General features: G+C 40.2%; 1 protein-coding gene and 15 non-coding genes across 16 annotated transcripts; all 16 read right to left on the bottom strand.

Annotated features, from left to right (window-relative positions):
* Nucleotides 1–18: 18 nt before the first annotated feature.
* trnar-ucu (transfer RNA arginine (anticodon UCU)) lies at nt 19–108 on the bottom strand. The gene is given in 2 exon segments: nt 19–54; nt 72–108. It is a non-coding gene; the product is annotated as a tRNA-Arg (tRNA).
* A 285-nt stretch (nt 109–393) lies between these two features.
* Nucleotides 394–483, bottom strand: trnar-ucu (transfer RNA arginine (anticodon UCU)). Its single transcript is given in 2 exon segments — nt 394–429; nt 447–483. It is a non-coding gene; the product is annotated as a tRNA-Arg (tRNA).
* Nucleotides 484–768: 285 nt separating this feature from the next.
* On the bottom strand, nt 769–858 carry trnar-ucu (transfer RNA arginine (anticodon UCU)). Its single transcript is given in 2 exon segments — nt 769–804; nt 822–858. It is a non-coding gene; the product is annotated as a tRNA-Arg (tRNA).
* Nucleotides 859–1143: 285 nt separating this feature from the next.
* Nucleotides 1144–1233, bottom strand: trnar-ucu (transfer RNA arginine (anticodon UCU)). The gene is given in 2 exon segments: nt 1144–1179; nt 1197–1233. It is a non-coding gene; the product is annotated as a tRNA-Arg (tRNA).
* Nucleotides 1234–1518: 285 nt separating this feature from the next.
* Nucleotides 1519–1608, bottom strand: trnar-ucu (transfer RNA arginine (anticodon UCU)). Its single transcript is given in 2 exon segments — nt 1519–1554; nt 1572–1608. It is a non-coding gene; the product is annotated as a tRNA-Arg (tRNA).
* A 660-nt stretch (nt 1609–2268) lies between these two features.
* On the bottom strand, nt 2269–2358 carry trnar-ucu (transfer RNA arginine (anticodon UCU)). Its single transcript is given in 2 exon segments — nt 2269–2304; nt 2322–2358. It is a non-coding gene; the product is annotated as a tRNA-Arg (tRNA).
* Nucleotides 2359–2643: 285 nt separating this feature from the next.
* Nucleotides 2644–2733, bottom strand: trnar-ucu (transfer RNA arginine (anticodon UCU)). The gene is given in 2 exon segments: nt 2644–2679; nt 2697–2733. It is a non-coding gene; the product is annotated as a tRNA-Arg (tRNA).
* A 285-nt stretch (nt 2734–3018) lies between these two features.
* Nucleotides 3019–3108, bottom strand: trnar-ucu (transfer RNA arginine (anticodon UCU)). Its single transcript is given in 2 exon segments — nt 3019–3054; nt 3072–3108. It is a non-coding gene; the product is annotated as a tRNA-Arg (tRNA).
* Nucleotides 3109–3768: 660 nt separating this feature from the next.
* On the bottom strand, nt 3769–3858 carry trnar-ucu (transfer RNA arginine (anticodon UCU)). Its single transcript is given in 2 exon segments — nt 3769–3804; nt 3822–3858. It is a non-coding gene; the product is annotated as a tRNA-Arg (tRNA).
* A 285-nt stretch (nt 3859–4143) lies between these two features.
* trnar-ucu (transfer RNA arginine (anticodon UCU)) lies at nt 4144–4233 on the bottom strand. The gene is given in 2 exon segments: nt 4144–4179; nt 4197–4233. It is a non-coding gene; the product is annotated as a tRNA-Arg (tRNA).
* A 285-nt stretch (nt 4234–4518) lies between these two features.
* trnar-ucu (transfer RNA arginine (anticodon UCU)) lies at nt 4519–4608 on the bottom strand. Its single transcript is given in 2 exon segments — nt 4519–4554; nt 4572–4608. It is a non-coding gene; the product is annotated as a tRNA-Arg (tRNA).
* Nucleotides 4609–4893: 285 nt separating this feature from the next.
* Nucleotides 4894–4983, bottom strand: trnar-ucu (transfer RNA arginine (anticodon UCU)). Its single transcript is given in 2 exon segments — nt 4894–4929; nt 4947–4983. It is a non-coding gene; the product is annotated as a tRNA-Arg (tRNA).
* Nucleotides 4984–5268: 285 nt separating this feature from the next.
* Nucleotides 5269–5358, bottom strand: trnar-ucu (transfer RNA arginine (anticodon UCU)). The gene is given in 2 exon segments: nt 5269–5304; nt 5322–5358. It is a non-coding gene; the product is annotated as a tRNA-Arg (tRNA).
* Nucleotides 5359–5643: 285 nt separating this feature from the next.
* On the bottom strand, nt 5644–5733 carry trnar-ucu (transfer RNA arginine (anticodon UCU)). Its single transcript is given in 2 exon segments — nt 5644–5679; nt 5697–5733. It is a non-coding gene; the product is annotated as a tRNA-Arg (tRNA).
* A 285-nt stretch (nt 5734–6018) lies between these two features.
* On the bottom strand, nt 6019–6108 carry trnar-ucu (transfer RNA arginine (anticodon UCU)). The gene is given in 2 exon segments: nt 6019–6054; nt 6072–6108. It is a non-coding gene; the product is annotated as a tRNA-Arg (tRNA).
* Nucleotides 6109–11679: 5571 nt separating this feature from the next.
* rhoub (ras homolog family member Ub) lies at nt 11680–23045 on the bottom strand. The gene is made up of 3 exons (XM_088346458.1): nt 22677–23045; nt 15524–15582; nt 11680–12329 (listed from the first exon to the last, which is right to left on the bottom strand). The coding sequence occupies exons 1-3, from the start codon at nt 22894–22896 to the stop codon at nt 11874–11876; spliced, it is 735 nt and encodes a 244-aa protein (XP_088202584.1). The 5' UTR covers nt 22897–23045; the 3' UTR covers nt 11680–11873.
* Between the last annotated feature and the right edge of the window lie 2876 nt (nt 23046–25921).

Here is a 25921-nt window from a genome sequence, read left to right as displayed (position 1 = left end):
TCGAGTAAAGCACCTGTTTGACTCTGGTGGAAGTCGAACCCACAACCTTTGAATGCCTTCACCTTGATACCTAGAAGTCCAACGCGCTGTCCATTGCGCCACAGAGCCATACATGCAAAAATTGGTGTAGGCTGGTTGGATGGCCGACTACGAACGAGGCTGACTTTGACCAGATAAAACTGGAATTCCCCGGGAGCCTGCATGTGCACGTGGAGCGATCTGGGTAATATTAAGTTAATTGCAAGAAAAGCGCCAAAAGCTCGAGAGGAGTAGTCACAATCAAACACCTAAGATGGGGCACAGTCAAAAAGGAACACATGCTGTACACCACGGCAGGTAAACTTACTTCGCCCTTATCTAAAAGTCTGCAATAGCTCGAGTAAAGCACCTGTTTGACTCTGGTGGAAGTCGAACCCACAACCTTTGAATGCCTTCACCTTGATACCTAGAAGTCCAACGCGCTGTCCATTGCGCCACAGAGCCATACATGCAAAAATTGGTGTAGGCTGGTTGGATGGCCGACTACGAACGAGGCTGACTTTGACCAGATAAAACTGGAATTCCCTGGGAGCCTGCATGTGCACGTGGAGCGATCTGGGTAATATTAAGTTAATTGCAAGAAAAGCGCCAAAAGCCCGAGAGGAGTAGTCACAATCAAACACCTAAGATGGGGCACAGTCAAAAAGGAACACATGCTGTACACCACGGCAGGTAAACTTACTTCGCCCTTATCTAAAAGTCTGCAATAGCTTGAGTAAAGCACCTGTTTGACTCTGGTGGGAGTTGAACCCACAACCTTTGAATGCCTTCACCTTGATACCTAGAAGTCCAACGCGCTGTCCATTGCGCCACAGAGCCATACATGCAAAAATTGGTGTAGGCTGGTTGGATGGCCGACTACGAACGAGGCTGACTTTGACCAGATAAAACTGGAATTCTCCGGGAGCCCGCATGTGCACGGAGAGCAATGTGGGTAATTTTAAATTAATTGCAAGACAAGCGCCACAAACCCGAGAGGAGTAGTCACAATCAAACACCTAAAATGGGGCACAGTCAAAAAGGAACACATGCTGTACACCACGGCAGGTAAACTTACTTCGCCCTTATCTAAAAGTCTGCAATAGCTCGAGTAAGGCACCTGTTTGACTCTGGTGGGAGTCGAACCCACAACCTTTGAATGCCTTCACCTTGATACCTAGAAGTCCAACGCGCTGTCCATTGCGCCACAGAGCCATACATGCAAAAATTGGTGTAGGCTGGTTGGATGGCCGACTACGAACGAGGCTGACTTTGACCAGATAAAACTGGAATTCCCCGGGAGCCTGCATGTGCACGGAGAGCAATGTGGGTAATTTTAAATTAATTGCAAGACAAGCGCCACAAACCCGAGAGGAGTAGTCACAATCAAACACCTAAAATGGGGCACAGTCAAAAAGGAACACATGCTGTACACCACGGCAGGTAAACTTACTTCGCCCTTATCTAAAAGTCTGCAATAGCTCGAGTAACGCACCTGTTTGACTCTGGTGGGAGTCGAACCCACAACCTTTGAATGCCTTCACCTTGATACCTAGAAGTCCAACGCGCTGTCCATTGCGCCACAGAGCCATACATGCAAAAATTGGTGTAGGCTGGTTGGATGGCCGACTACGAACGAGGCTGACTTTGACCAGATAAAACTGGAATTCCCCGGGAGCCTGCATGTGCACGTGGAGCGATCTGGGTAATATTAAGTTAATTGCAAGAAAAGCGCCAAAAGCCCGAGAGGAGTAGTCACAATCAAACACCTAAGATGGGGCACAGTCAAAAAGGAACACATGCTGTACACCACGGCAAATAAACTTACTTCGCCCTTATCTAAAAGTCTGCAATAGCTCGAGTAAAGCACCTGTTTGACGCTGGTGGAAGTCGAACCCACAACCTTTGAATGCCTTCACCTTGATACCTAGAAGTCCAACGCGCTGTCCATTGCGCCACAGAGCCATACATGCAAATATTGGTGTAGGCTGGTTGGATGGCCGACTACGAACGAGGCTGACTTTGACCAGATAAAACTGGAATTCCCCGGGAGCCTGCATGTGCACGTGGAGCGATCTGGGTAATATTAAGTTAATTGCAAGAAAAGCGCCAAAAGCCCGAGAGGAGTAGTCACAATCAAACACCTAAGATGGGGCACAGTCAAAAAGGAACACATGCTGTACACCACGGCAGGTAAACTTACTTCGCCCTTATCTAAAAGTCTGCAATAGCTTGAGTAAAGCACCTGTTTGACTCTGGTGGGAATCGAACTCACAACCTTTGAATGCCTTCACCTTGATACCTAGAAGTCCAACGCGCTGTCCATTGCGCCACAGAGCCATACATGCAAAAATTGGTGTAGGCTGGTTGGATGGCCGACTACGAACGAGGCTGACTTTGACCAGATAAAACTGGAATTCTCCGGGAGCCCGCATGTGCACGGAGAGCAATGTGGGTAATTTTAAATTAATTGCAAGACAAGCGCCACAAACCCGAGAGGAGTAGTCACAATCAAACACCTAAAATGGGGCACAGTCAAAAAGGAACACATGCTGTACACCACGGCAGGTAAACTTACTTCGCCCTTATCTAAAAGTCTGCAATAGCTCGAGTAAGGCACCTGTTTGACTCTGGTGGGAGTCGAACCCACAACCTTTGAATGCCTTCACCTTGATACCTAGAAGTCCAACGCGCTGTCCATTGCGCCACAGAGCCATACATGCAAAAATTGGTGTAGGCTGGTTGGATGGCCGACTACGAACGAGGCTGACTTTGACCAGATAAAACTGGAATTCCCCGGGAGCCTGCATGTGCACGGAGAGCAATGTGGGTAATTTTAAATTAATTGCAAGACAAGCGCCACAAACCCGAGAGGAGTAGTCACAATCAAACACCTAAAATGGGGCACAGTCAAAAAGGAACACATGCTGTACACCACGGCAGGTAAACTTACTTCGCCCTTATCTAAAAGTCTGCAATAGCTCGAGTAAAGCACCTGTTTGACTCTGGTGGGAGTCGAACCCACAACCTTTGAATGCCTTCACCTTGATACCTAGAAGTCCAACGCGCTGTCCATTACGCCACAGAGCCATACATGCAAAAATTGGTGTAGGCTGGTTGGATGGCCGACTACGAACGAGGCTGACTTTGACCAGATAAAACTGGAATTCCCCGGGAGCCTGCATGTGCACGTGGAGCGATCTGGGTAATATTAAGTTAATTGCAAGAAAAGCGCCAAAAGCCCGAGAGGAGTAGTCACAATCAAACACCTAAGATGGGGCACAGTCAAAAAGGAACACATGCTGTACACCACGGCAGGTAAACTTACTTCGCCCTTATCTAAAAGTCTGCAATAGCTCGAGTAAAGCACCTGTTTGACGCTGGTGGAAGTCGAACCCACAACCTTTGAATGCCTTCACCTTGATACCTAGAAGTCCAACGCGCTGTCCATTGCGCCACAGAGCCATACATGCAAATATTGGTGTAGGCTGGTTGGATGGCCGACTACGAACGAGGCTGACTTTGACCAGATAAAACTGGAATTCCCCGGGAGCCTGCATGTGCACGTGGAGCGATCTGGGTAATATTAAGTTAATTGCAAGAAAAGCGCCAAAAGCCCGAGAGGAGTAGTCACAATCAAACACCTAAGATGGGGCACAGTCAAAAAGGAACACATGCTGTACACCACGGCAGGTAAACTTACTTCGCCCTTATCTAAAAGTCTGCAATAGCTTGAGTAAAGCACCTGTTTGACTCTGGTGGGAATCGAACTCACAACCTTTGAATGCCTTCACCTTGATACCTAGAAGTCCAACGCGCTGTCCATTGCGCCACAGAGCCATACATGCAAAAATTGGTGTAGGCTGGTTGGATGGCCGACTACGAACGAGGCTGACTTTGACCAGATAAAACTGGAATTCTCCGGGAGCCCGCATGTGCACGGAGAGCAATGTGGGTAATTTTAAATTAATTGCAAGACAAGCGCCACAAACCCGAGAGGAGTAGTCACAATCAAACACCTAAAATGGGGCACAGTCAAAAAGGAACACATGCTGTACACCACGGCAGGTAAACTTACTTCGCCCTTATCTAAAAGTCTGCAATAGCTCGAGTAAGGCACCTGTTTGACTCTGGTGGGAGTCGAACCCACAACCTTTGAATGCCTTCACCTTGATACCTAGAAGTCCAACGCGCTGTCCATTGCGCCACAGAGCCATACATGCAAAATTTGGTGTAGGCTGGTTGGATGGCCGACTACGAACGAGGCTGACTTTGACCAGATAAAACTGGAATTCCCCGGGAGCCTGCATGTGCACGGAGAGCAATGTGGGTAATTTTAAATTAATTGCAAGACAAGCGCCACAAACCCGAGAGGAGTAGTCACAATCAAACACCTAAAATGGGGCACAGTCAAAAAGGAACACATGCTGTACACCACGGCAGGTAAACTTACTTCGCCCTTATCTAAAAGTCTGCAATAGCTCGAGTAAAGCACCTGTTTGACTCTGGTGGGAGTCGAACCCACAACCTTTGAATGCCTTCACCTTGATACCTAGAAGTCCAACGCGCTGTCCATTGCGCCACAGAGCCATACATGCAAATATTGGTGTAGGCTGGTTGGATGGCCGACTACGAACGAGGCTGACTTTGACCAGATAAAACTGGAATTCCCCGGGAGCCTGCATGTGCACGTGGAGCGATCTGGGTAATATTAAGTTAATTGCAAGAAAAGCGCCAAAAGCCCGAGAGGAGTAGTCACAATCAAACACCTAAGATGGGGCACAGTCAAAAAGGAACACATGCTGTACACCACGGCAGGTAAACTTACTTCGCCCTTATCTAAAAGTCTGCAATAGCTTGAGTAAAGCACCTGTTTGACTCTGGTGGGAATCGAACTCACAACCTTTGAATGCCTTCACCTTGATACCTAGAAGTCCAACGCGCTGTCCATTGCGCCACAGAGCCATACATGCAAAAATTGGTGTAGGCTGGTTGGATGGCCGACTACGAACGAGGCTGACTTTGACCAGATAAAACTGGAATTCTCCGGGAGCCCGCATGTGCACGGAGAGCAATGTGGGTAATTTTAAATTAATTGCAAGACAAGCGCCACAAACCCGAGAGGAGTAGTCACAATCAAACACCTAAAATGGGGCACAGTCAAAAAGGAACACATGCTGTACACCACGGCAGGTAAACTTACTTCGCCCTTATCTAAAAGTCTGCAATAGCTCGAGTAAGGCACCTGTTTGACTCTGGTGGGAGTCGAACCCACAACCTTTGAATGCCTTCACCTTGATACCTAGAAGTCCAACGCGCTGTCCATTGCGCCACAGAGCCATACATGCAAAAATTGGTGTAGGCTGGTTGGATGGCCGACTACGAACGAGGCTGACTTTGACCAGATAAAACTGGAATTCCCCGGGAGCCTGCATGTGCACGGAGAGCAATGTGGGTAATTTTAAATTAATTGCAAGACAAGCGCCACAAACCCGAGAGGAGTAGTCACAATCAAACACCTAAAATGGGGCACAGTCAAAAAGGAACACATGCTGTACACCACGGCAGGTAAACTTACTTCGCCCTTATCTAAAAGTCTGCAATAGCTCGAGTAAAGCACCTGTTTGACTCTGGTGGGAGTCGAACCCACAACCTTTGAATGCCTTCACCTTGATACCTAGAAGTCCAACGCGCTGTCCATTACGCCACAGAGCCATACATGCAAAAATTGGTGTAGGCTGGTTGGATGGCCGACTACGAACGAGGCTGACTTTGACCAGATAAAACTGGAATTCCCCGGGAGCCTGCATGTGCACGTGGAGCGATCTGGGTAATATTAAGTTAATTGCAAGAAAAGCGCCAAAAGCCCGAGAGGAGTAGTCACAATCAAACACCTAAGATGGGGCACAGTCAAAAAGGAACACATGCTGTACACCACGGCAGGTAAACTTACTTCGCCCTCATCTAAAAGTCTGCAATAGCTTGAGTAAAGCACCTGTTTGACTCTGGTGGGAGTCGAACCCACAACCTTTGAATGCCTTCACCTTGATACCTAGAAGTCCAACGCGCTGTCCGTTGCGCCACAGAGCCATACATGCAAAAATTGGTGTAGGCTGGTTGGATGGCCGACTACGAACGAGGCTGACTTTGACCAGATAAAACTGGAATTCTCCGGGAGCCCGCATGTGCACGGAGAGCAATGTGGGTAATTTTAAATTAATTGCAAGACAAGCGCCACAAACCCGAGAGGAGTAGTCACAATCAAACACCTAAAATGGGGCACACTCAAAAAGGAACACATCCTGTACACGATGGCAGGTAAACTTACTCAGCCCTTTTCTAAGAGTGTGTAATACTTTGAGTAAAGCATCTGTTTGACTCTGGTGGCAGTCGAACCCACAACCTTTAAATGCCTTCCCCTTGATACCTAGAAGTCCAACGCGCTGTCCATTGCACCACAGAGCCATACATGAAAGTTTTGGTGTAGGCTGGTTGGATGGCCGACTACGAACGAGGCTAACTTTGACCAGATAAAAGCGATCTTGGTAATATTAAATTAATTGAAAGAAAAGCACCGAAAGGAGTAGTCACAATTAAACACCTAAATTGGGCCAAACTCAAAAAGGAACACATGCTGTACACGAAGGCAGGTAAACTTACTAAACTTTTACAAAAGTATACAATAGCCTAAATAAATCCATCCATTTGACTCTGATGGGAGTCAAACCCACAACCTTTGAATTCCTTCTTTCTAATACCTAGAAGTCCATTGCGCCACAGGGTCACTTGCATCACCAATTTTAACATGGCTAACTTTGACCAGATAAAACTGGAAGCCTCCGAGGGCTTGCATGTACACGGAGAGCTAGCTGGGTAATAGTACATTATTGCAAGACAAGCGCCAAAAACACGACAGGACTTGTTGCAATCAAATATCTAAAATGAGGCAAAGTCAAAAAAGGAACGTACGCTGTACACGATGGCAGGCAAACTTACTTAGCCCTAAGCCAAAAGTATGCAATAGCCGAACTGAACTCATCCCTCTGACTCTGGTGGGAGTCGAAGCCACAACCTTTGAATTCATTTACATGTGTAGCAGGGCAGCTTGGTTAGATGGTCGACCGCGAACAAGGCTAACCTTGACCAGATAAAACTGTATGCATGTCAACCCCTGCATTTACCAGCTGGCAGAGACGGGAGGCAGAGTCGTGGCCGTCATAGACTTTCTGGACTGGTTTGCAGGCTGGGGGCGTCGTTGATGTCATGCACTTTCCGGACATTTTCAACATTTTACCTAATGTTTACTATTATGTGTACAGTAATGCTAATTGTAATTCACCCTGGTCCATCCTGGAAGGGGGATTACCACATATGAGGTCCTTTCTCAAAGTTTCTCTTTTCTCCTCACACTAAGGTGTTTGAGTTGTTCCTTGCCCGCATGCTTGTTTGAGATCAGGTAATTGTGTAATTTTGTAATTGTAATCCTTTGCTGTCCTTTGAGACATTTTTGTGATTAAGGGCTATATAAATAAATTTTACTTGACTTGCCTCCGGGAGCCCGCATGTACACGGAGAGCTATCTGAGTAATATTTTACCCATTGACAGTAATACCCTTCCATTAGGTACAATTCTGTTTCAGGAGGGAAACAACAATAAGTGTTCCTATAATCATTTAAAATGTTGTTATATTTTCATTTCTTGTTCTTATGTTCACAAAAGTATTCAGTATACAAATGTACCAACAAACAATGAAGAATTTGAATGTTTTACATTTTATTATGTTTCATTAAAACAGCTCAAAAAATGGCTCTGTTAAGTACCGTTTACATTATGGTGACATTACAAACATCATATTATAGGACATATTTCATACACTATGTAACATACATAAAGGAAAATGGCACATTCATACATCTGCTTTTGTCGGGCTCGCTTTAAGACGATTCAACAAATGAATGGCGGCTTCTGAAAAATAAGAAGCAAATTGTACATGTTTCTTTGGTGGTTAGTGAAGCAACTACCACTACCACTTAACATATGTCAATGTTTGTCTTTGGCACCCAATTAATTTGGCCTTAAAGCGCTCATTTCATAGCCGACATTTAAGTCTTCACACCACTGGTCCAAAAAACCGTTTACTGTATGACACTGTCATTTATTCAAGTCTTGCTTTAAGGCGGATTGTGAAAGACATTGGCAACACCCACTTTCAAGCCATTAAAGGGATTTTGCAGACTTTTACCTGTCTCAAGATTTTTGTTTTCAGGGATGAAACCAATTCACATCAGTTTATGTCAAGGCACATTGAAAGTATGAACAGTACAGTATTCCCCTGCCACTTCGCGGTTCGACTTTCGCATTTTCTGTGGATTTCTGATATCAGGTTAAATACATAATTTGCAGAAGTCCTTTTACATGCAAACCATTTGGAGAACTGCCTTCTGTTTCCTGCTTATTGGAACAATCCGGACAAATTGTTTAAATATATTAGTGACATACGAATAACCCCGTATACGAAGCGAGAGTGACTGTCATTATGCAAATGAGCTTTGTTTCTGAATGCAATTTTTGATATGAAATAAAAGATTATTTCATTCATGTCACTCATCCAAATGTACAAAATACTGCGCTTGTTTGCTCTCGCTCTAAAGGTGTGCTCCATTGCTGCATCCGTTTTCATAAATTTTGCTCGTAGGTGGTCTGCCAGAAGCATAGATTTACACTATATATGGACGGATATGACTGTGCATCCACTATATAAGGATGGTAGCATTTTTGTTTTGGGGGCAGAAAACGAAACGAATATGTCCCGAAGAAACGAACCAATGCATTTGGGCTTTTCAGAGTTTGCGTGTGTCATATTTCAGGTCACACAATAGTCGGAAGCCTAAAGATTTTTATGCGTATTTTGAGGGAAATTAACTTAATGGAGGTAGTTATTGAACGGATTAATTGGGAAACTTGAGGGAATACTGTGCCATGAAAAATACACTTAAGTCCAGTATATATTCCGATTTGTTTGCATTTACAAAAACACAATAAAATGTTTTCCTTTTGGCTTTTACACTTTTAAAACCAAAAATTCAAAACAGAAAAATATAATGATGATTTGTATTCAGAACCAAGCATGATAAATGTTTTAGTAATTTTGAGGAAGAAAAAATCTTTCATTCTGAAAAATATTTCTTAATGATTAAAACTGTGTATTTAAAAAAATAAAACTGTACACATTTTGGATGTCTTTTCTCATGAGCTTAAAGAGAAAAAAAGTAAAACGTAAAAAAAAACCATTTGTCAATTAAAAACTGTTAAATTTCACATCTACTGTAATATAATATATTTTAGAATGCGTGTACTGTATTTAAAATCAAAGTTTATAAAAAAAATTCTGATTTCAAAAAGAAATTATTGTGTTTTACTGCACGGCTATTTAAGCCCAAACGCTAAAAATTAGCTGGGTCAAAAACAGCCCAAGTTTAGGTCAAAAATGGACCAACCCAATACGTGTGTTTCACGTGACCCAACATTCTGTACTTTTTTTTGCAGAAAAAGAAACTACATTGGGTGATGTTATTTGTACAAAACAATTCTGCAAAAAGAAAAGAACATTTTTAACAAACGTGGTTCATTATAGTAAAAGGTGTAGGTCATTTGATTCAGAACAACCTAAAAATTGGTCAAACCAAGTATTGGGTTTGGTCTCATTTTTTTTAGTGATCTTAGAGTGCAGTATTCACAGAATTGGTTGAAAAGACAGACTTGTTAAAAAAATTCCAGTTTTTAGGATTTGATTAAAAAATGCACGCATATGAAGATGATAGAATACGATACAAGGTGCAAACATGTCCGTGTTGATTTTCATTTAAAAACTGAGAATGTAGTCATGCAGTAACAAATTGTTACTCTTTAAGGGACATTGTGTATTGTCTAGCAACTCCTAGTGGTAAAAGAAAAATCTTCATTCATTAAAAAAAAAAAAACAATATTACTTTGAAGAATAAGAAAAAATACATGAACTATAATATAAACATGCGTTTTTTTTTTAAATACTTGTAGGTCGATGAATTTGCATTTTTTTTTAAATGATATGAGGCTCACGAGAGGGAACTGACATTGTTGGCCATCTTGCTGCTACGAGTACCCCAAAAAAACAGAAACCTTGTGAAAGTCTTGGCAACAAAATAAATAGGACGTCAGAAAAAATGAATGTGAATGGTTGGAGGCTACAACAAGGCTTGTATTCTTCCTTGTGCTTTGTAGCACTCGGTTGAAGGATAGAATACAGCGACCTCTAGTGGTCAAATAGTACAAAGTGTCCGGTTGAATAATATAATAATAATATTGGGCTAACATTTATCGCACTGATAACAGTCCAATATGATGTCAGTTTATGGCCCGAAAGGAAAAATATACCCGATGATTAGTCTGTCTCTTACCGCCACGTCAAAATATTTAATCAGCCAAGCACCTAAGTCTAACAATTTTCTTATCTAGTGCTTGGTCTCCTCATTATCACTTTGTCAGGAGCGCAAGGGATGGGAGAGCTTTAGCTCAGTCACATGGCTCTGCAGGCAGTTGTGATGGTATGGCCTTCTGAATTTTAATCAGTACAGTACATTGAGTTTTCTTTTGTTAATCTTTTGGTCGCACTCATGCGTATCTGTTAATACCAATTTAATTAATAGTGATAGCTGCGCTAGATGATTAAGATTGACAGCTGCGAACACTGTCATAATCGCAGCCTGATGTGTTACTTTTCTGTACTGGACATTTTCCTGCTGATTTTATTTTTAATGCAAGAAATGGACATGAATGAGTATATCTTTATTCATTTAAGGCAAAATATCCGGTGCGGCTTGAACAAAAACAATTTGAGGTTCTTCCTTAAATTTGCGCGTGCGGTTTTTCAATTAGGGGCGATTTGCAGTCCGGAATTTATGACTTGCATGCATTTAAAAAGCACATTTTTAAGATAGTTCATGTATTTTTGCTACACCTACACCTCATCCCACTACCACCAAGGCCTAGATACAGGACAATGAGATTCAGGAGGGCTTGCCTCAGGAAAAGCCTGATACCTGCTGCTATTATCCTTTCAAACAACAGGCCCCGGTGACCCATTGAATCAGTCTGCCCTCATTGTCCCACTGTCATGTATGTTTGTCATTAAGCCTGTTGTTTCCTTTGCGACAGTCAGTGGAAGTGAATTTCCCAAGGGGATCAATAATCCATCCATCCATCCAATATATTGCGCTTATCCTGGGTCGGGTCGCTGGGGCAGCAGTCTTAACAGGGAAGCCCAGACCGAGGAGACTCATTTTAGCCGCTTGTGTCCAGGTTGTTGTTCCTTCGGTCATGGCCCATTGTTCATGACCGAAGGTGAGAGTAGGCACGTAGATCGATCGGTAAATCGAGAGCCTTGTCTTTCGGAAGAACCGGTTTAGGGTATGCATGACAGCTGATGCTGGGGACCAATAAATTCAATCTTAATCTATTAAAAGCGATACTGATTTTATTTTTGCTGCTTTCTTTGTAAGCGCTAAACAATACCTAGTGTCCCTTTAACAAGAGTTGGATTTATCAGGGTTGGACAAGTTGGACTTAGTTTCCCAGACTCTATTTTTAAAAAAATGTGCTTGGAAAAAAAATTCCTTGTGGACTTTTAGCACTGAATTCATGCAACTGGACATTTTTATTGGCTTAATGTGCCGTCAAACAAAATTAACTTTAGTCTGTTGGTCAGGACGAGGTTGAATTACAGTGTACAGCCCATATAAATGTTTTGATACCATATGTTGTCAGTTCATACGCTGATCCTTTGTTTCCAGTTCCGATTCATCGCCAAATTCCACAGTCAGGGCACACAAACGTACTTTTTCCACCAAGACTTGGACAGGGTCTTCATCTTATCGGCCGTGCTGCGCACCTTACGCTCCCGCCGCAGCCGTCGCTCGCAGTTTTTCAGGCCGACGGCAATGGCAGCGTCGAAAACCTCCTTCAGGTTCTTTTGGGTGAGCGCCGAACATTCCACGTAGGTGACGGCTCCGATTTTGTGAGCCAGCGCCCGGGCGTCCTCCTCGGCCACGGGGCATTCCTTCCTTCTCGCCAGCTCGATGAGGACTTTGACGTCCTGTCGAAGATCGCATTGCGTGCCCACCAGCAGGACGGGGGTCAGCGGGCAGCGTCGCCCGATCTCCGGCACCCATTTCTCCCAAACGTTCTGGAACGATGCCGGGCTGACCACGCTAAAGCACAGTAGGAGGGCGTCCGTGCGGGTGTAGCAGAAGTGCCGTAGCTTGTCGAATTCGTCCTGGTGAAGATAGGAATGGGCGAGTGAGTCTCTGGTTATGACTGACAATGTAAAAAAATGACACCAAGGAGACAATCATCATCATAAATTCTGGATTACAGAGTGTGTCTGATTAAAAGCCAAATACACAGATTTAATAAAGAAATATAACTTTGTTTTTGTACAAGCCAAACCGGATTCAAGCCGCAAGCTTAAACAGGCATAAAAATGAACTCATTTGCGTCCATTTCTTACATTTTAAGAAAATCAGCGGGGAAATGTCTAGCACAGAAAAGTTACACATTGTACCGCGATTGAATTAAATTGGCATTAACATATACGCAAGGGAGAGACAAAAAGACCATACTAATTTTCTTCAACTTAATTTTTGGCAATTGTTCGCAAGCTTTTTTGTCTTTTTGAGGTACCCTTAATGGCAAGATGGCAGATAATCATGTCATTTTCCTCTAAGGTGAAAAAAAATCAATCATTACTGTAATTTGTATCGTACTTTTCATACAAAAGATGGTAATAGAAAGGGTACGAAATACAGTATCTTTTTAGTACTTAAAAAGGACAGAACTTTGTCATTTGTCTTGTTTTTAGCACGAAGTTGAAAATAATGTAAAAACTAAAAAAAAAAAAAACTTTTTGAATACAGTATTCACTTTTCCTATATCTTCTCAAAATATTCACACCATCCCGTAATGTATTTTGAATGATTATAATATGAATAGGAATATGTTATATCTTTAGATTTACTTTAAAACCTTAATTCACCAACCTCCACAAGATCCCCCATTTGAGTAACACTTCCTGTGGTTTTACAATCAGGAACATGAGTTCATAAATTTCGTGAATTATAAATTCCTGTTTAACAGAAAATATGTGTTTGTATTGTGTTAAAGATATCGCATTTTTCTGCTTAAATATCTGATTTTTTTTAAATCTATTCCAAAAATTTAGAAAATATATTCTTTAGATTTAACAACATTTTTCCAACTGAAAATGTCTACCCCTTTACAAGCCTAACAGCCTTTTCACACTGAATATCTTAACATAATCCAGTCCTTATCTTCTGTCTCTTTACCAGAGCCTCTAATAATCCCGCCTATTCCCAAATCTATCCATCCCGTGGCTTTACTGCGCTCACATGATGTCAGTCATAGTGCACGATCACCCACAAGTATCTCTGGCACGTGGAATTACGTAAGCCTCGACCATAATCTGTTCCCATTTGCCTTAACACGCCGATGCAAGAGCGCGTCGCGGCTGCAGCTGCCGACATGTTACGAGTTGTGCTTTAGGAGCGGTTCAATATTCAAATATTAAGAGAGCTGCCAAAGGCCGGCAGGCTTCAAGCGTAGCAAATGAGCTGCTCCCGGGGCAGGGTTCAACCCCAGTCCGGTTATTAAACAAGCAAACAGGATCCCAGCTAAGTAACTCCGTGTTTCGCAACCACAGCTGATTTGGTCACGTTTTAAGTCCTCATGTTCGAAAAAAAATGTATACCCTGGAAACAGATTTCAGTGTGCCGTGGTCTCACACTTGGATAAAAAAAATAAACCAAATTGGGTCAGAAACAGCTGATCCCAAATTTGGGTCAACTTCATCAAAATGTTGAAAATACATCAATGTAGGGGTCCCGAATATGTTCACCACAGCCCCCTAAGAACACCTGGGTAGCCCACAGACCGGTTCTTATAATAGCTTACCATTCATAAGTCATGGTGATTTTCTACAAACTTTGATTTCTAACTGACATGAGAAATCATTGACATGTGTCAGTGTCTTTAACCCTTGTGTTTTTCTAATTTTGTGGACCACTTATGTCATTTTTTATACCGCTTACATTGAAATCTGAATTAGAAACAACCCATCCAGGAAAAGCCAAGAGGGTTAAATACATGATTAGTTCTTCCAAAATTATATTTCCATTTGGCCCAAAATGTATATATGTAAATCAACCAATGCAAAATTGGGCACGCTCAAGTAATCCAATTTTGAGAGGTTGTTTCTGACCAAGTGACCCATTTTCAGGGTCTTTTTTATACAACACGACCCAAGGTTTTAGGTTGTTATAAACTAATACCACAGACAAACGATAAGTCACATTTTTTCTTATCTAAAAACAGAACAAGTTGCTGTTGTGTTAAAACATAATATTGAATTCAATTTTTGGGGTTGTTTGAAACAAAACACCCATTTATTTGGGATTGTTTACGTAAAACAACCGGAAAAGTAGGATCAAGTTATCCCAACTAGTGGATTGGTCGAATCCTGACCCAAATGTGGCAATTTTTAACCAAAATGTTCTCAAAAATCATTCACATTTTATTGATAAGGGAAATTGAATGAAAATTTACACTCTAGACAAAACACATTCCACGCTAGGATACATTTGTTTTCAGTCTACCAATATTTACTAGAAAGGTCCAGAGCTTTAGCCCTCTAATATTTTCAAATCACATTAATCATCATTAGCGTACTAAAAACAAACAGTAAATGACCGAAACGCTGAATTTTTAAACATAACTAAACAAATCCCTGTTCTTAATCGATGATTTGGTCCATGCATGGAATGGGCAATGACTCAAGTATAGCACGGATGATGCATTTCATGAGCATGAGCCATGAATAGTCATAACTCCACCCGAGTGTTTCACACAAAAGTAAATCCAAACCGCTAATGTTTTCAGGGGCCTACTGTGTTGTAATTCAAAAATGTGAACACAATTTCCCAACAGCAGCAAGTAATGAAAAAGAAAATACTAAAATTATTACGTTGTGGCCACTCTGTTCTTAGAAACAGGGTTCTCCAGCCTTTTTCAACCTGAGAGCTACTTTTGATACTGGTTAGCGCAGGGCGCACCCAGTTTGATATTAATTTCTAAAAAGACAATTTATCATGTTATTACTATGTTGCTACCATGTTATTATTATGTTATAACCAGGTTAATTATTAAAATACAGTTAAATAGACTCAGTCAACCTCGGAAAAAAATGATTTTACTAGAAATGACCCAGCACTGGTGAACTATTTTCAGAACAGGTCCGCGGCACCTGAGCTCTCCTCAGGGGGCACCCTGGTGCCCGCGGACACCACGTGGATACCCCTGCCTTAGAAAATGCTATAAAAATTTAGCATCAAAACGCTACTTGGCGGCACTTAGACAAAGTGAAAAAACAAATGGGATGTTCTGAGTCCAACTCACCTGTCCTGCGGTGTCGCACAACTGTAGTCGGACCGGGCTCCCATCTACCTGAACCACAGCTGCAAGAACACAAAACAACAACAAAAAGATTAATTAGATTCACAAACATACAGTTAAGTGCCATGTTTTTGTTTGTTCACTCTTCCAGCCGGCCCCATTTTGTGAAGTGTGTGAGTCATCCGCCTTTGAACGGCAGGGTCATTCGTTTTTGTAACACAAAGCAGCGGGCACATGGAAACGTTTACAACGGGCCCAGAGGGGTGTAAGTGCGTTTGCCATGTCCGTATGTGTGTGTGGTCGCTTATATCCACCTGATCAAAGCCTTGGTTGAGACCCACCGACCTTAGCATTGCGCTAACAAAAGAACATATGGAACAACTCTGATACCACCCCAGGATGCGTTGTACTCATCTTACAGCCTTTTCACTTTAAAGTATGACGTAACGTTTTTTTTTGGCCCATTTATGACCTTTTCTCATTACTAAACATCAGCAATAACTTTTTTGCGTGCCCAAACTTTGCTTTGTTCGTACAAAAGACAAGTTATGGATCAAAGTTGCCTGTCTGCTACTGACCGAAGTCATATAACATTCTGGTCTGCTATTAGTTTGCGTCAAAGCATCATGAAAAGGCTGATATGCTATTGGCTGAACTACCTCCCACACTAGCCCTTCCTTACTTGATTCTGTACAGAATCCTATGTGCTTCATAAAGACTTTGCAAGTTGCCGTTACAAAACTGTATTTGGTTTCTATGAGTCCAAGGCATGCAGTGATGCTAAAAGGGCAAGCAAAAAATGATAACCATGGAAACGAAGCTAATCACTAAACTAAGTTTCATAGCTGTAGCCAATCAACAATCAGGACTCTTATTATAAATAGGTAGACCACATCACAGCATGTACTGGTTGATTAATTCCAGCTATTACCATGATATAAACAACGGTAGTGTGACAGTTTGAGTGTAGTTCATGTACCGTTTCAGGAAATGTTGGCCATACAACAAAAAAAGCCACCACACCTACAAAATTGTCCACAAGCTCAGTTGATGGAATCAATAGGGCGAGCCCCCAAATGTTACATTACACACAACTACACACATTGTTACATTGCCACGGTTCATAACATGGTGATAACTGGAACGTAACACTAGTAGATACATGTATATGTATTTGTTATCTAATCATATGGATGTATATCACACATAAGAAGTACTTACTATACAGACGCTCCCCTACTTACGACCATTCGACTTATGTAAAACAGTAGATACGAGCAATTCTTTTCGGGATGTCGATAAATATTCGGACATTGCACATGTGCACCTTTTTCCAAGTACAGGACATTACAGTAGTGCTTCTTTTCGCCGCTACCTGCGTGTGGCGCTTTGAGAAGTCACCCAGCATCCACCCGGAAGTAAAAGAATCAGCTTCCTTTTCCTAGTTCATGTGTAAACATTCTATACTGTCTATGTCTATACTATCTTCAGCATGCTAAGAACTTTGACATTTTTATCGTTTAATATCTCGTGCATCCATTCAATATGGTTGGTGTAAAGTGTAAAGAAGAAACGAGCTGTTTCTTTTGAAATTAAAGTGGAATAAGAAAGCTTGATCCGGTTGACAAAATGGTCGGAACACTTTTTTTCCGGACACACCCCGGAGGAGGACCTCTTGAAGCGCATCTTCCAAAGGTAAATTAAACTCAACTTCATTCATTTTTTATGAGCATATATTTTATGAAATGCTTATTTATAGTACAAAACAATACATGTTACTTCTACAATCCTTAAACATACAAAATATAGCACTGAAGCAAATTACAAACAAATTCAACTTACGAACGATTGTCCGGAAATCTCGTTCGTAAGTAGGGCAGCTTCTGTATACTATTTTCTTATTTTGATGTTTTTATCTGGGGGTCAGGAGATTTGGAATTAATTACCCTAGGTTTTTCCCCATTTGATAGCAAAAGCACCCCTTGCCCCCACCACCTGCAAAATTACGTAACTCCTCTCAATTCGATATTTCACACACACAAAAAAATGGGTTGCACTCATTCATTCAAGAGGGGGCCTGAAAGAAATGACATCATCTCTAAGCGATGCCCCCCCAACCTGACCGTGCTCCATACACGACAAGTGCACAATAACTCTCGCTCAAACAATCTGTGCCTGTGCACTTCTGTGACAGATGTGTAGGAGAGCACCCGTGGGCGGAGGGCGCCAAGGAAAGCGACAACAGGCTCGCTTGTGCAACCCGAAACCCGACATTGGGCCACTCGCTGGGTCTTTGTGACCCTCTTCCCACACTTGAGGGTTTTTTACGAGGATTTATGGCAGCTCTATTGGGCTTTAAAACCTCATTATTACAGAGGGCTGCAACAAATAAAGTGCTTTAGAAACGATTATTGTACAAGCTATCCCAACCACTAACCACATAATTGGATTGAAGAAATTGTTTTGTACTACAAAAAACTAAATGTGGTTTTGAATCATAGTTGTTGTTTAGGCTCTCTGTTTTTATTCGTTATACTATTTAGTCCTTTGGATGTGTGTGGCTTAAAAAGGCGGTGCCTGGTTGGTGATTGACGTTGGTGTCAACGAATCAACAGAGTTATGACTTTCACACTCCTAAAGGGAATCCAAGCACTATTTGACAATCACTTCACTATAAAAACCTCCACAACAGGGGTCTCTAAATCGCGGAACCCCGGCCAATTGCAGCCCACGGGATGGCAGTGTGAGACCCTTGCCTTATATAAAAAGTTTAAAGGGTTAATGTGACCTATTTAGCACCTATTTGGGTTAAAAAACAAAATTGATTTAAATAATGAGCATAAATGCATGAACTATCATATAAACATGCTTTTTTTAAAATACTCGAGAAATATGTTTTTAAACAACTCACCTAGAGTGACATAATTGTCAGCCATCTCGCTGCTACAGATACAACCAAAAACAATTTTTTTTCCATGTTTGATTTTCTTAAATTATTTTATTTTTTTGTTTATTTCTTTTTTCTTTTATTTGTTTCTCCTATGTTTCTTTTTTCTTTTCATTTTACATTTTCTTCACTCTTTTTATTGACTGTACCTTTTATTTAACATTTTTTCTTTTGTTTTTTTCTTTATCCCCCTTTTTTGACATTTTTTCCCTCACCTTTTTGACATAACCGTGCGGGCATCTTGCTGCAACGAATACCCCCTAAAAACAAACAAAAGCTTGTTGAAGACTAGGCAAAAAAATTAAAACAATGGTGCGGTTTTGGTCACTTTGAGTTTCAGTAGTTTGTCTTCTTCCTTCTTCTTTGTATCACACGATACAGCAACATCTAGTGCTCAAGACACACTGTCCCTTTCATGTTAGTGCAGCCCACACAAAATATGACAGGATTCAGTTATTTCGGATTTATTTTCATATTGATTCCTAATGTTTTTATTTTATTTTTGGATCTTATTTTGTGCAGCAATTCTGTTATTTGAGAGCAGTGGAATGTCATTAATGTTGATCAAGGCTAAGCTAACGACCTTGCTAGCTTTGTGAAGTTATGTTTCCAGATTGATATTCTACAAAGAGACTTGTGGGGGCCCACTGAACTTTCCTTTGCTAGAAAATCCTATGGATTAAGTTTCAGTTGATTGTTGCTGTACAAATATAGCAACTTTTCTGTCAAAAGTGACAAAAAGCTACTTCCAGTTCCAGAATTTAATCGACCTGAACGTTTCCAAAAAATATAACACATATTCCAGATGTGCAGAGATTGCTTCCAAGCTTCAAAATTATGTTAAGGTCAACGTGCCTCACTTGAGCACTTCCAAATTTGAAGTACACTTGCAAGGCGCTAGCTAGGATTGTATTCACACTTATTTGTTTTATTAGGTCACAGTATTTATACTTCTGTTTTGGTACCTTTATTGAAGATCATCGTTTTCTTTAGGTGGGCAATGATGGCAAACTCAAAAGTATTTGTGTCTTTTACTGCTCATTTCTTCCTGTTTTTTTTTTGCAAACACGCTAATTTATTATATACAGACCATCCATCCATTATCTGCACCGCTTATCCTCAGTAGGGTTGCGGGGGTGCTGGAGCCCATCCCAGCTATCTTCGGGCAGTGAGCAGGGGTCACCCTGAACTGGTTGCCAGCCAGTCAAAGGACAAGCAGGGACAGACAATTGGCTCGCTCATTCACACCTAGGGATAATTTGGACTGGCCAATTAACCTGACATGCATGTTTTTGGAATGTGGGAGGAAACCGGAGAGGCCGGAGGAAACCCAAGCGAGCACGCTAACCACTGTGCCGCCGTGCTACCCTATATACAGACCAGTGCATGGGAATAAACAATCCTTATGAAGCCTATTTTTAATTTGAAGGGTCATCCAGTTTTATTATTCCCGTCCTTTTTTTTCCTAATATTTTTAATACAAGCTACAAATTAGCTAAAATTATGTTTTTGGTATCAGTGTTCTGTCCCCCAAGTAAAGTTGATTTCAAGTTTATATAGTTTTACATATTTTTTTGAAGGAGAGCTTCATGTAGGAAGTGATGTCATATTGGAATCCATATTGGTTCAGTGTATTTAAATGTTCTCGTTAATACAAAGCATCATCACCATCAACAGCCATCTGCTTCTGTTTTTGCGCCTTCGACACCCTCGTCTTTTAATTCTGTTTTGGATTAAAGTGGATCTTGGACACTAATACCTCTTTTCTAATAGGAATTAAGATACTGCTAAATTGTCTACCAGACACATACGAGGGGAGCAATATAACCATATTCGAAGGATGGTTAACATAGAAAAGATGAAAAAAGGCCTATGCCAGTTTGAATTTAAGGCTTAATTTTGATTTCTACCATTACCGTGTATATGGAACAATTTAGCCCAAAATCAAAACTGCTCTCAGAAAGCAAATCCAGAGCAAATGTTGGCTGGATGTAATTATGACATAATTCAATGTCAACTCACTGAAAATCACTCTCATGCATGGGTCAACTCTCGCGGGGTCACTAATGTTTCACCAAACAAAAGCTTGTAAGGACACGTATGCAAAAGTGGCAAACTCATGCAACGAAACACACTGGAAAAGGAAAAACAAACACGCCTTATTATTATTATTATTACAATTATTATCACTAAGGGACAGGGAACAAATTAGGGTGGGTGTCACTCAGGTCGAAACACATTCATGTAACCTCTGCCAAGAATTTTATGACTGTCTTAAATCAGAAAAACTCATAAAGAATACACACGGATGAGCAAGTTTAACGGTGCTGTATCTCTTCACCAAGGTGGTTGCCCTTTTATTATGCAGGTGTGAGAAACATATGGCTCGATGGCTGCTTGTTCACCCCCAAAATCAAATACCTGTAAAGTGCTGTTTTGCACACGACACACAACATACTTTAATTTCACAAATAAATGAGTCAGACATAGATTCAACCACTTTTATAAGTAAAATAAAATAATCCAAAAAGATTGATTGGATGGAATAGAATATAGATGGAATAGTCATAGTGAGATTAAATAAAAAAGAAAATCGATAGAATAGAGATCGACTATCGTCGATCTCTATGCTAGAAGATACCAGAGATAATCTATCTCTATGCTATCTTCTATCTCTATCTGATAGACTATCAAATAGATAAAGATTAGATGGAATAGAAATAGAAGAAAGGTGATAAATTAGACAGAATATAGATTGATACAAGAGATATAACATTAGAATAGAGATAGATAGATTAGATGAAAAAGAGATAGTATATAGATTAGATAGAATAAAGATAAAACGATAAAATATAGATTAGAGATAAAGATAGATTAGATAGACTAGAAATAAAAGATCCAACATAAGTTAGATAGAATGGAGATGGGCGACAGAATAGAGATAAATCAAATAAAATTGAGATAGACGATATAATTTAATTAGATTTAATAGAATAGGGATAGACCATAAAATAAAAAATAGAGATAGAAGCTAGCATAAATATGGTCGATTAGATAAAATAGAAATATGAGATAGGATATAGATTTGATAGAATATAGATTGATAAAATTGATACAACGATAGAATAGAGATAGATGGATAAGATGAAATAGAGATAGAATATAGATTAGATAATTAGATTAGATGAAAAAGGAGATAGCATTAAGATTAGATAGAAGTAAGTTAGACAATGGAATCTAGATAAGAGAGCGATAGGTAAGATAGAATAGTGATGAAAATAGAATAAAAATAGAATAATGATTAAATATTGATAGGATAGAGCCAAATTGATACGGTATATAAAAACAAAATAAATAACAATATTAAACTAAATGAAATTATAGTGTCATCTCCCCAAATAGAAGTTTATATATATTTAAAAATAATAATTTAAATGGGAAAATATTAGGGCAAAAAATGTGTAAATAATAGCTAATTCAAGGCAAAAATATTCTGAAATTAAAGATCATTCTCATTATAGAAGGTACATGCTAAATTCCACACTAGAAAATTAATTAATGTTAGCGCAAGTATTCCAGGTTTCCTATTCAGATATATCCCAAAAATGAAATCTGTTCAAACTGTTCATTTGTTAATTTGGCTTCACTGTAACTTATATAGGAAGTTTATCAAGGGCGGAGTAATTGAGGAGTTCAGGTTTTATAATTTTTAACTCTTAAATATAACACAATTGTGTCTCTCAGAAACGTTTGTTATTGTGCCCGTCATGGACTTTTTGGGCAATATTTTTCTATTTGATGTTCACTGTTTTGTGTATTGCTACCCAATGTGAAATCTATTCCACCACGGTCATTCTGGAAGGGGGATTACCACTTGTGGGGCTCCTACTCAAGGTTTCTTATTTTTCCTCATGTTGAGTTTTTTTTAGTTTTTCCTTGCCCGCATGTTGGTTTAAGATCAGGGGATGGTGTCATTGTAACACGTGCAGACCTTTGAGACTATTGTGATTAATGGCTATACACATAAATGGGACTTGACATTACAATTGATTTTACTTTTGTGCAACGTGTATTATATATGTTCAGCTTTAGTTCCCACATACATTCACAAGAATGTCCATTTTCCATTCGAGGGGGGTTTTTGAAACATCGAGGGATCGATACCCATTTAAAAATCAACTACATGAAAAGGACATTTATGGTACTTACCGGAAAAGTTGTCAAAGGCGGTTGGCACGTATTTTGTTGGGTATCCGTTGGTGGTGTAGCTAACCACCAGGCTGGTCTTCCCCACTGCTCCGTCCCCGAGCAGAACGCACTTGAGAAGCCGCTCGTAGGGCTGCCCTGGCCGGCTACTTTGTACCTTATGCGGCGGCACCGGCGGAGCCATCGTCGAGGGGTATTCCATGGAGGCGGAACGAGGGGACATTCAAAAAAGTCAGTCCGTGGGCTCTCACATGAGAAGCGTGATGTTACAAAAAGAAAAGGAAAAGGAGGATAAACAAGTATATACAAGTATATATATTCTTAAGTGACTTTAATCATTTTCACGTCAAGTGGTCGATTCCCGAGTTACTCTCCACTCCGTACAGCAGTGTCTTTTTATTCCCTCGTCTTATTTGCATAGCCCCGCCCACTTCATGTGGTTGGCAGTGAGTTTTGGCCCAAGTTGAAATAATTTTATTTCTTCGTGGAGCAATAAAACAAATCTTTGAGAAAGAGAACACACAAAAGTTTTGTTTAGGAGTTCACATGTCAGTTTCTGCGCCAGTGTAATAGCAAGTTGACACGCAAGCATCGTCAAACATCTGAAATACTCATTTTAGTCCCGTATTTTTACTGCTTCTCTCAAAAACAATGACCTACTTTAGTAACTGACTCAATATGGGGCATTGACACTGGCTTGACACTTTTAAGTGCTATTATAGTCATTTTACAAGATTTTAGAACTACAATACTACTTTCCTGTATGAGTACAAGAAAACCCGCAAACCTTAAAGGAACAGTGTGTATTTGTTTTATTGCTAGATGTCGCTGTATTGTGTAGCGCAACAAAAGAAACGACTGCTAAAAACAAAGAATACAAACAATCCAGACTTAAAGTGACCAAAAAACACAGTTTGGATGTTAGTTCACGTCTCCCTTAACCACTAGGAACATCATTTCCTGTGGTGGTTATTGGGCAAGTACAGCCTGGTGGCACCCATCGCTCTCCAGGCCAACAAACGTTTCCACCCAGTCTTGAACCTGTACTTTTGCTTGATATCTAAATCAATTTTTATTTTCGAATGAAGGATTTTCCGCCACTAAGAGGTGCTACATAACACGTACAGTACTATCCTTATTGACGAGACATGATCACTATGTACTTTGCATCTGTATTTTTGTTTGTTTGTGTACCACTAGAGGGAGTAACTGTAGTAATTGTAATAGCACCTAATAAAATAGAAAATTACTGCATGGTTCATTTCAACTAGTTAAACCGTAACCTTGTAAATAGTACCTATTGATCCCAATTTTTTGATCTATTTTTATTATTTTAAGTCTTTTATTATTGTTTATCCAGGAGTGTTAGGTTTAATCTTGTTGAAAGTAATGTACACGTAATTCTATTCTATTTCTTATTGGTAACCAAGCTTCTGTCAATCAAACGAATCTTGTTTTCTTTGTGATAAAAAAAGGGCTTTATCTATGCTAAAAGCTGTTCCAAAATCAATTTTAGTAATATCAGATAAAAAACGTTTATTAATAAATGTCTGGCTTTTTTATTCACTGTAAATCCAACTTTCTTATGTGGAAATTTGCTGACCTCTTGTGGTTAAAATGGCATTACACCAATATTTAATAGGCCAAAACATTTGAAAGAGTTTTAAGGTGTAGGGCAATATTTCCAAAGCTACATTGAAAGGCGTATAAGTGCATGAAAGGTAATTAAGTTTGATTAGATTCAAAATTATTTCTAAATACTTTTCAGAGGGTGAATCAAGAGTAATTTCTTTCCACTTTGAAAAAAAATATGTTATTTCTTGAGATGTAACTTTATTTGGCTACTTATTATTGAAATTATTTTTTTTTAAATTGTAACGCGAGCATGGAATTAATTGCATCTTTTGTGAAATCGTCTCAGGTTCTGTCCTTACTATTGAACATGTGCGAAATCGATTGCTGAGGATGCCAGAGTTGTTCTTTAGTTTGGCTAGTATTGCACACTAATGTTAGTTATTTTGACTATTTAGAAAGCTTTTTTGCTGGTTCCATCATTGTCACTATTAGCTAATCATGTTGCTGTTCTTTGAGTTCACAACTTTTGGGGCTTATCTGCTTTTTGCAAACTAGGTTTTAACAAAAGAACGAGCTTACGGGAGGCCTTTTATAAAATATTGGACTTTTTTACATCTTGGGTGTTTTTGTACAGCCTCCTTGAAAGCTCAAAATTCATTGATTGTCTTCTCTCCTTATTAGAATGTCTCCTTAACGATAAAGTCATCAGAGAATAAGAAAGTCAACGAGATTATGTTATGTAAAAGCAATCACACGATTGCCCAAATTTTGGATTTTGTTTTCGTTTTAAAATGCAGACTATCGGCAAGAACTCACACATTTTGGACTAAGTCTGTTTTATGACTATTTTGGCATTTTTTATGCCATCCCAAAGAAATTCAAAGGGTCATGGGTTCTCTGTGGGTGGCCAACCCACTTACGAAGCGGCGTAGACGACATAGGGTTTGTAAACAGAAACAGGGCTGGTAATTGGGCTTTGATGCTAAGCTAAAATTGCCCCATTGGCTGGACTACAAAAGAGATTTTGGAAAATGGCAGAGAAGGACATGATGATGACAGAACTGTGCCTCAGCCAACTGTTATTTCTTCACCGATCTCGCTTTACATTATTCCTGTGGTCTGGAGTGATGGCTGCACCAGCCAATGTCTACTATTGATCTCAAGAGCCAAGAAGAAAGGTTCGATAGCATTTTCCACCCAGGACCTGGTGCTGTGGAAGGTTCTGCCCTCAGATTTGATCTGCAACCTCTGTGAACCTGTTTAAATCCAGGCTTAAAACTCACTTTTCTCTAGCTTATGAATTACCTACATTTCCTTTTGACAATATCCGTGCATGATTTTTTATTGCAACATCCATTGTAGCCTGGACATACTGGAAGGGAGATTACCTCATGGTTTCTTCATTTTTCTCATGGTAAGGTTTTGAATTTTCCCTTGCTTTCATGTAGGTTTTAGCTCAGGAGATGGTATAATTATAGTCAGTAGTCTCTAAAGCCCTTTTAGACTTATTGAGAATAATGGCTATACAAATAGACATGATTGACAAGTGTATAAAATTGACTAACTGTTAAAAAAAAAGTAAAAAGGACTCCAAGCCGAGAGACTGCACGTTTTGGAGTCTCCCTACCCAATTTTATTATTCCTAAATGTGACTACATACAACATAACCATGG

Source organism: Urocampus carinirostris, chromosome 10 (assembly GCF_059441175.1).
Source record: "Urocampus carinirostris isolate Australia breed hairy pipefish chromosome 10, RoL_Ucar_1.0, whole genome shotgun sequence".
Taxonomy (NCBI): domain Eukaryota; kingdom Metazoa; phylum Chordata; class Actinopteri; order Syngnathiformes; family Syngnathidae; genus Urocampus; species Urocampus carinirostris.
This window is presented reverse-complemented; position numbering and strand designations above follow the sequence as displayed.

What these genes read in the sequence shown, in the direction of transcription:
- rhoub (XM_088346458.1), bottom strand. Translation starts at nt 22,896, where the DNA reads ATGTCCCCTCGTTCCGCCTCCATGGAATACCCCTCGACGATGGCTCCG. An exon ending in CGCCTTTGACAACTTTTCCG is followed by an intron (nt 15,583 to 22,676) that starts GTAAGTACCATA and finishes GTGTTCTTGCAG; the next exon opens with CTGTGGTTCAGGTAGATGGG. An exon ending in TGTGCGACACCGCAGGACAG is followed by an intron (nt 12,330 to 15,523) that starts GTGAGTTGGACT and finishes TATCTTCACCAG; the next exon opens with GACGAATTCGACAAGCTACG.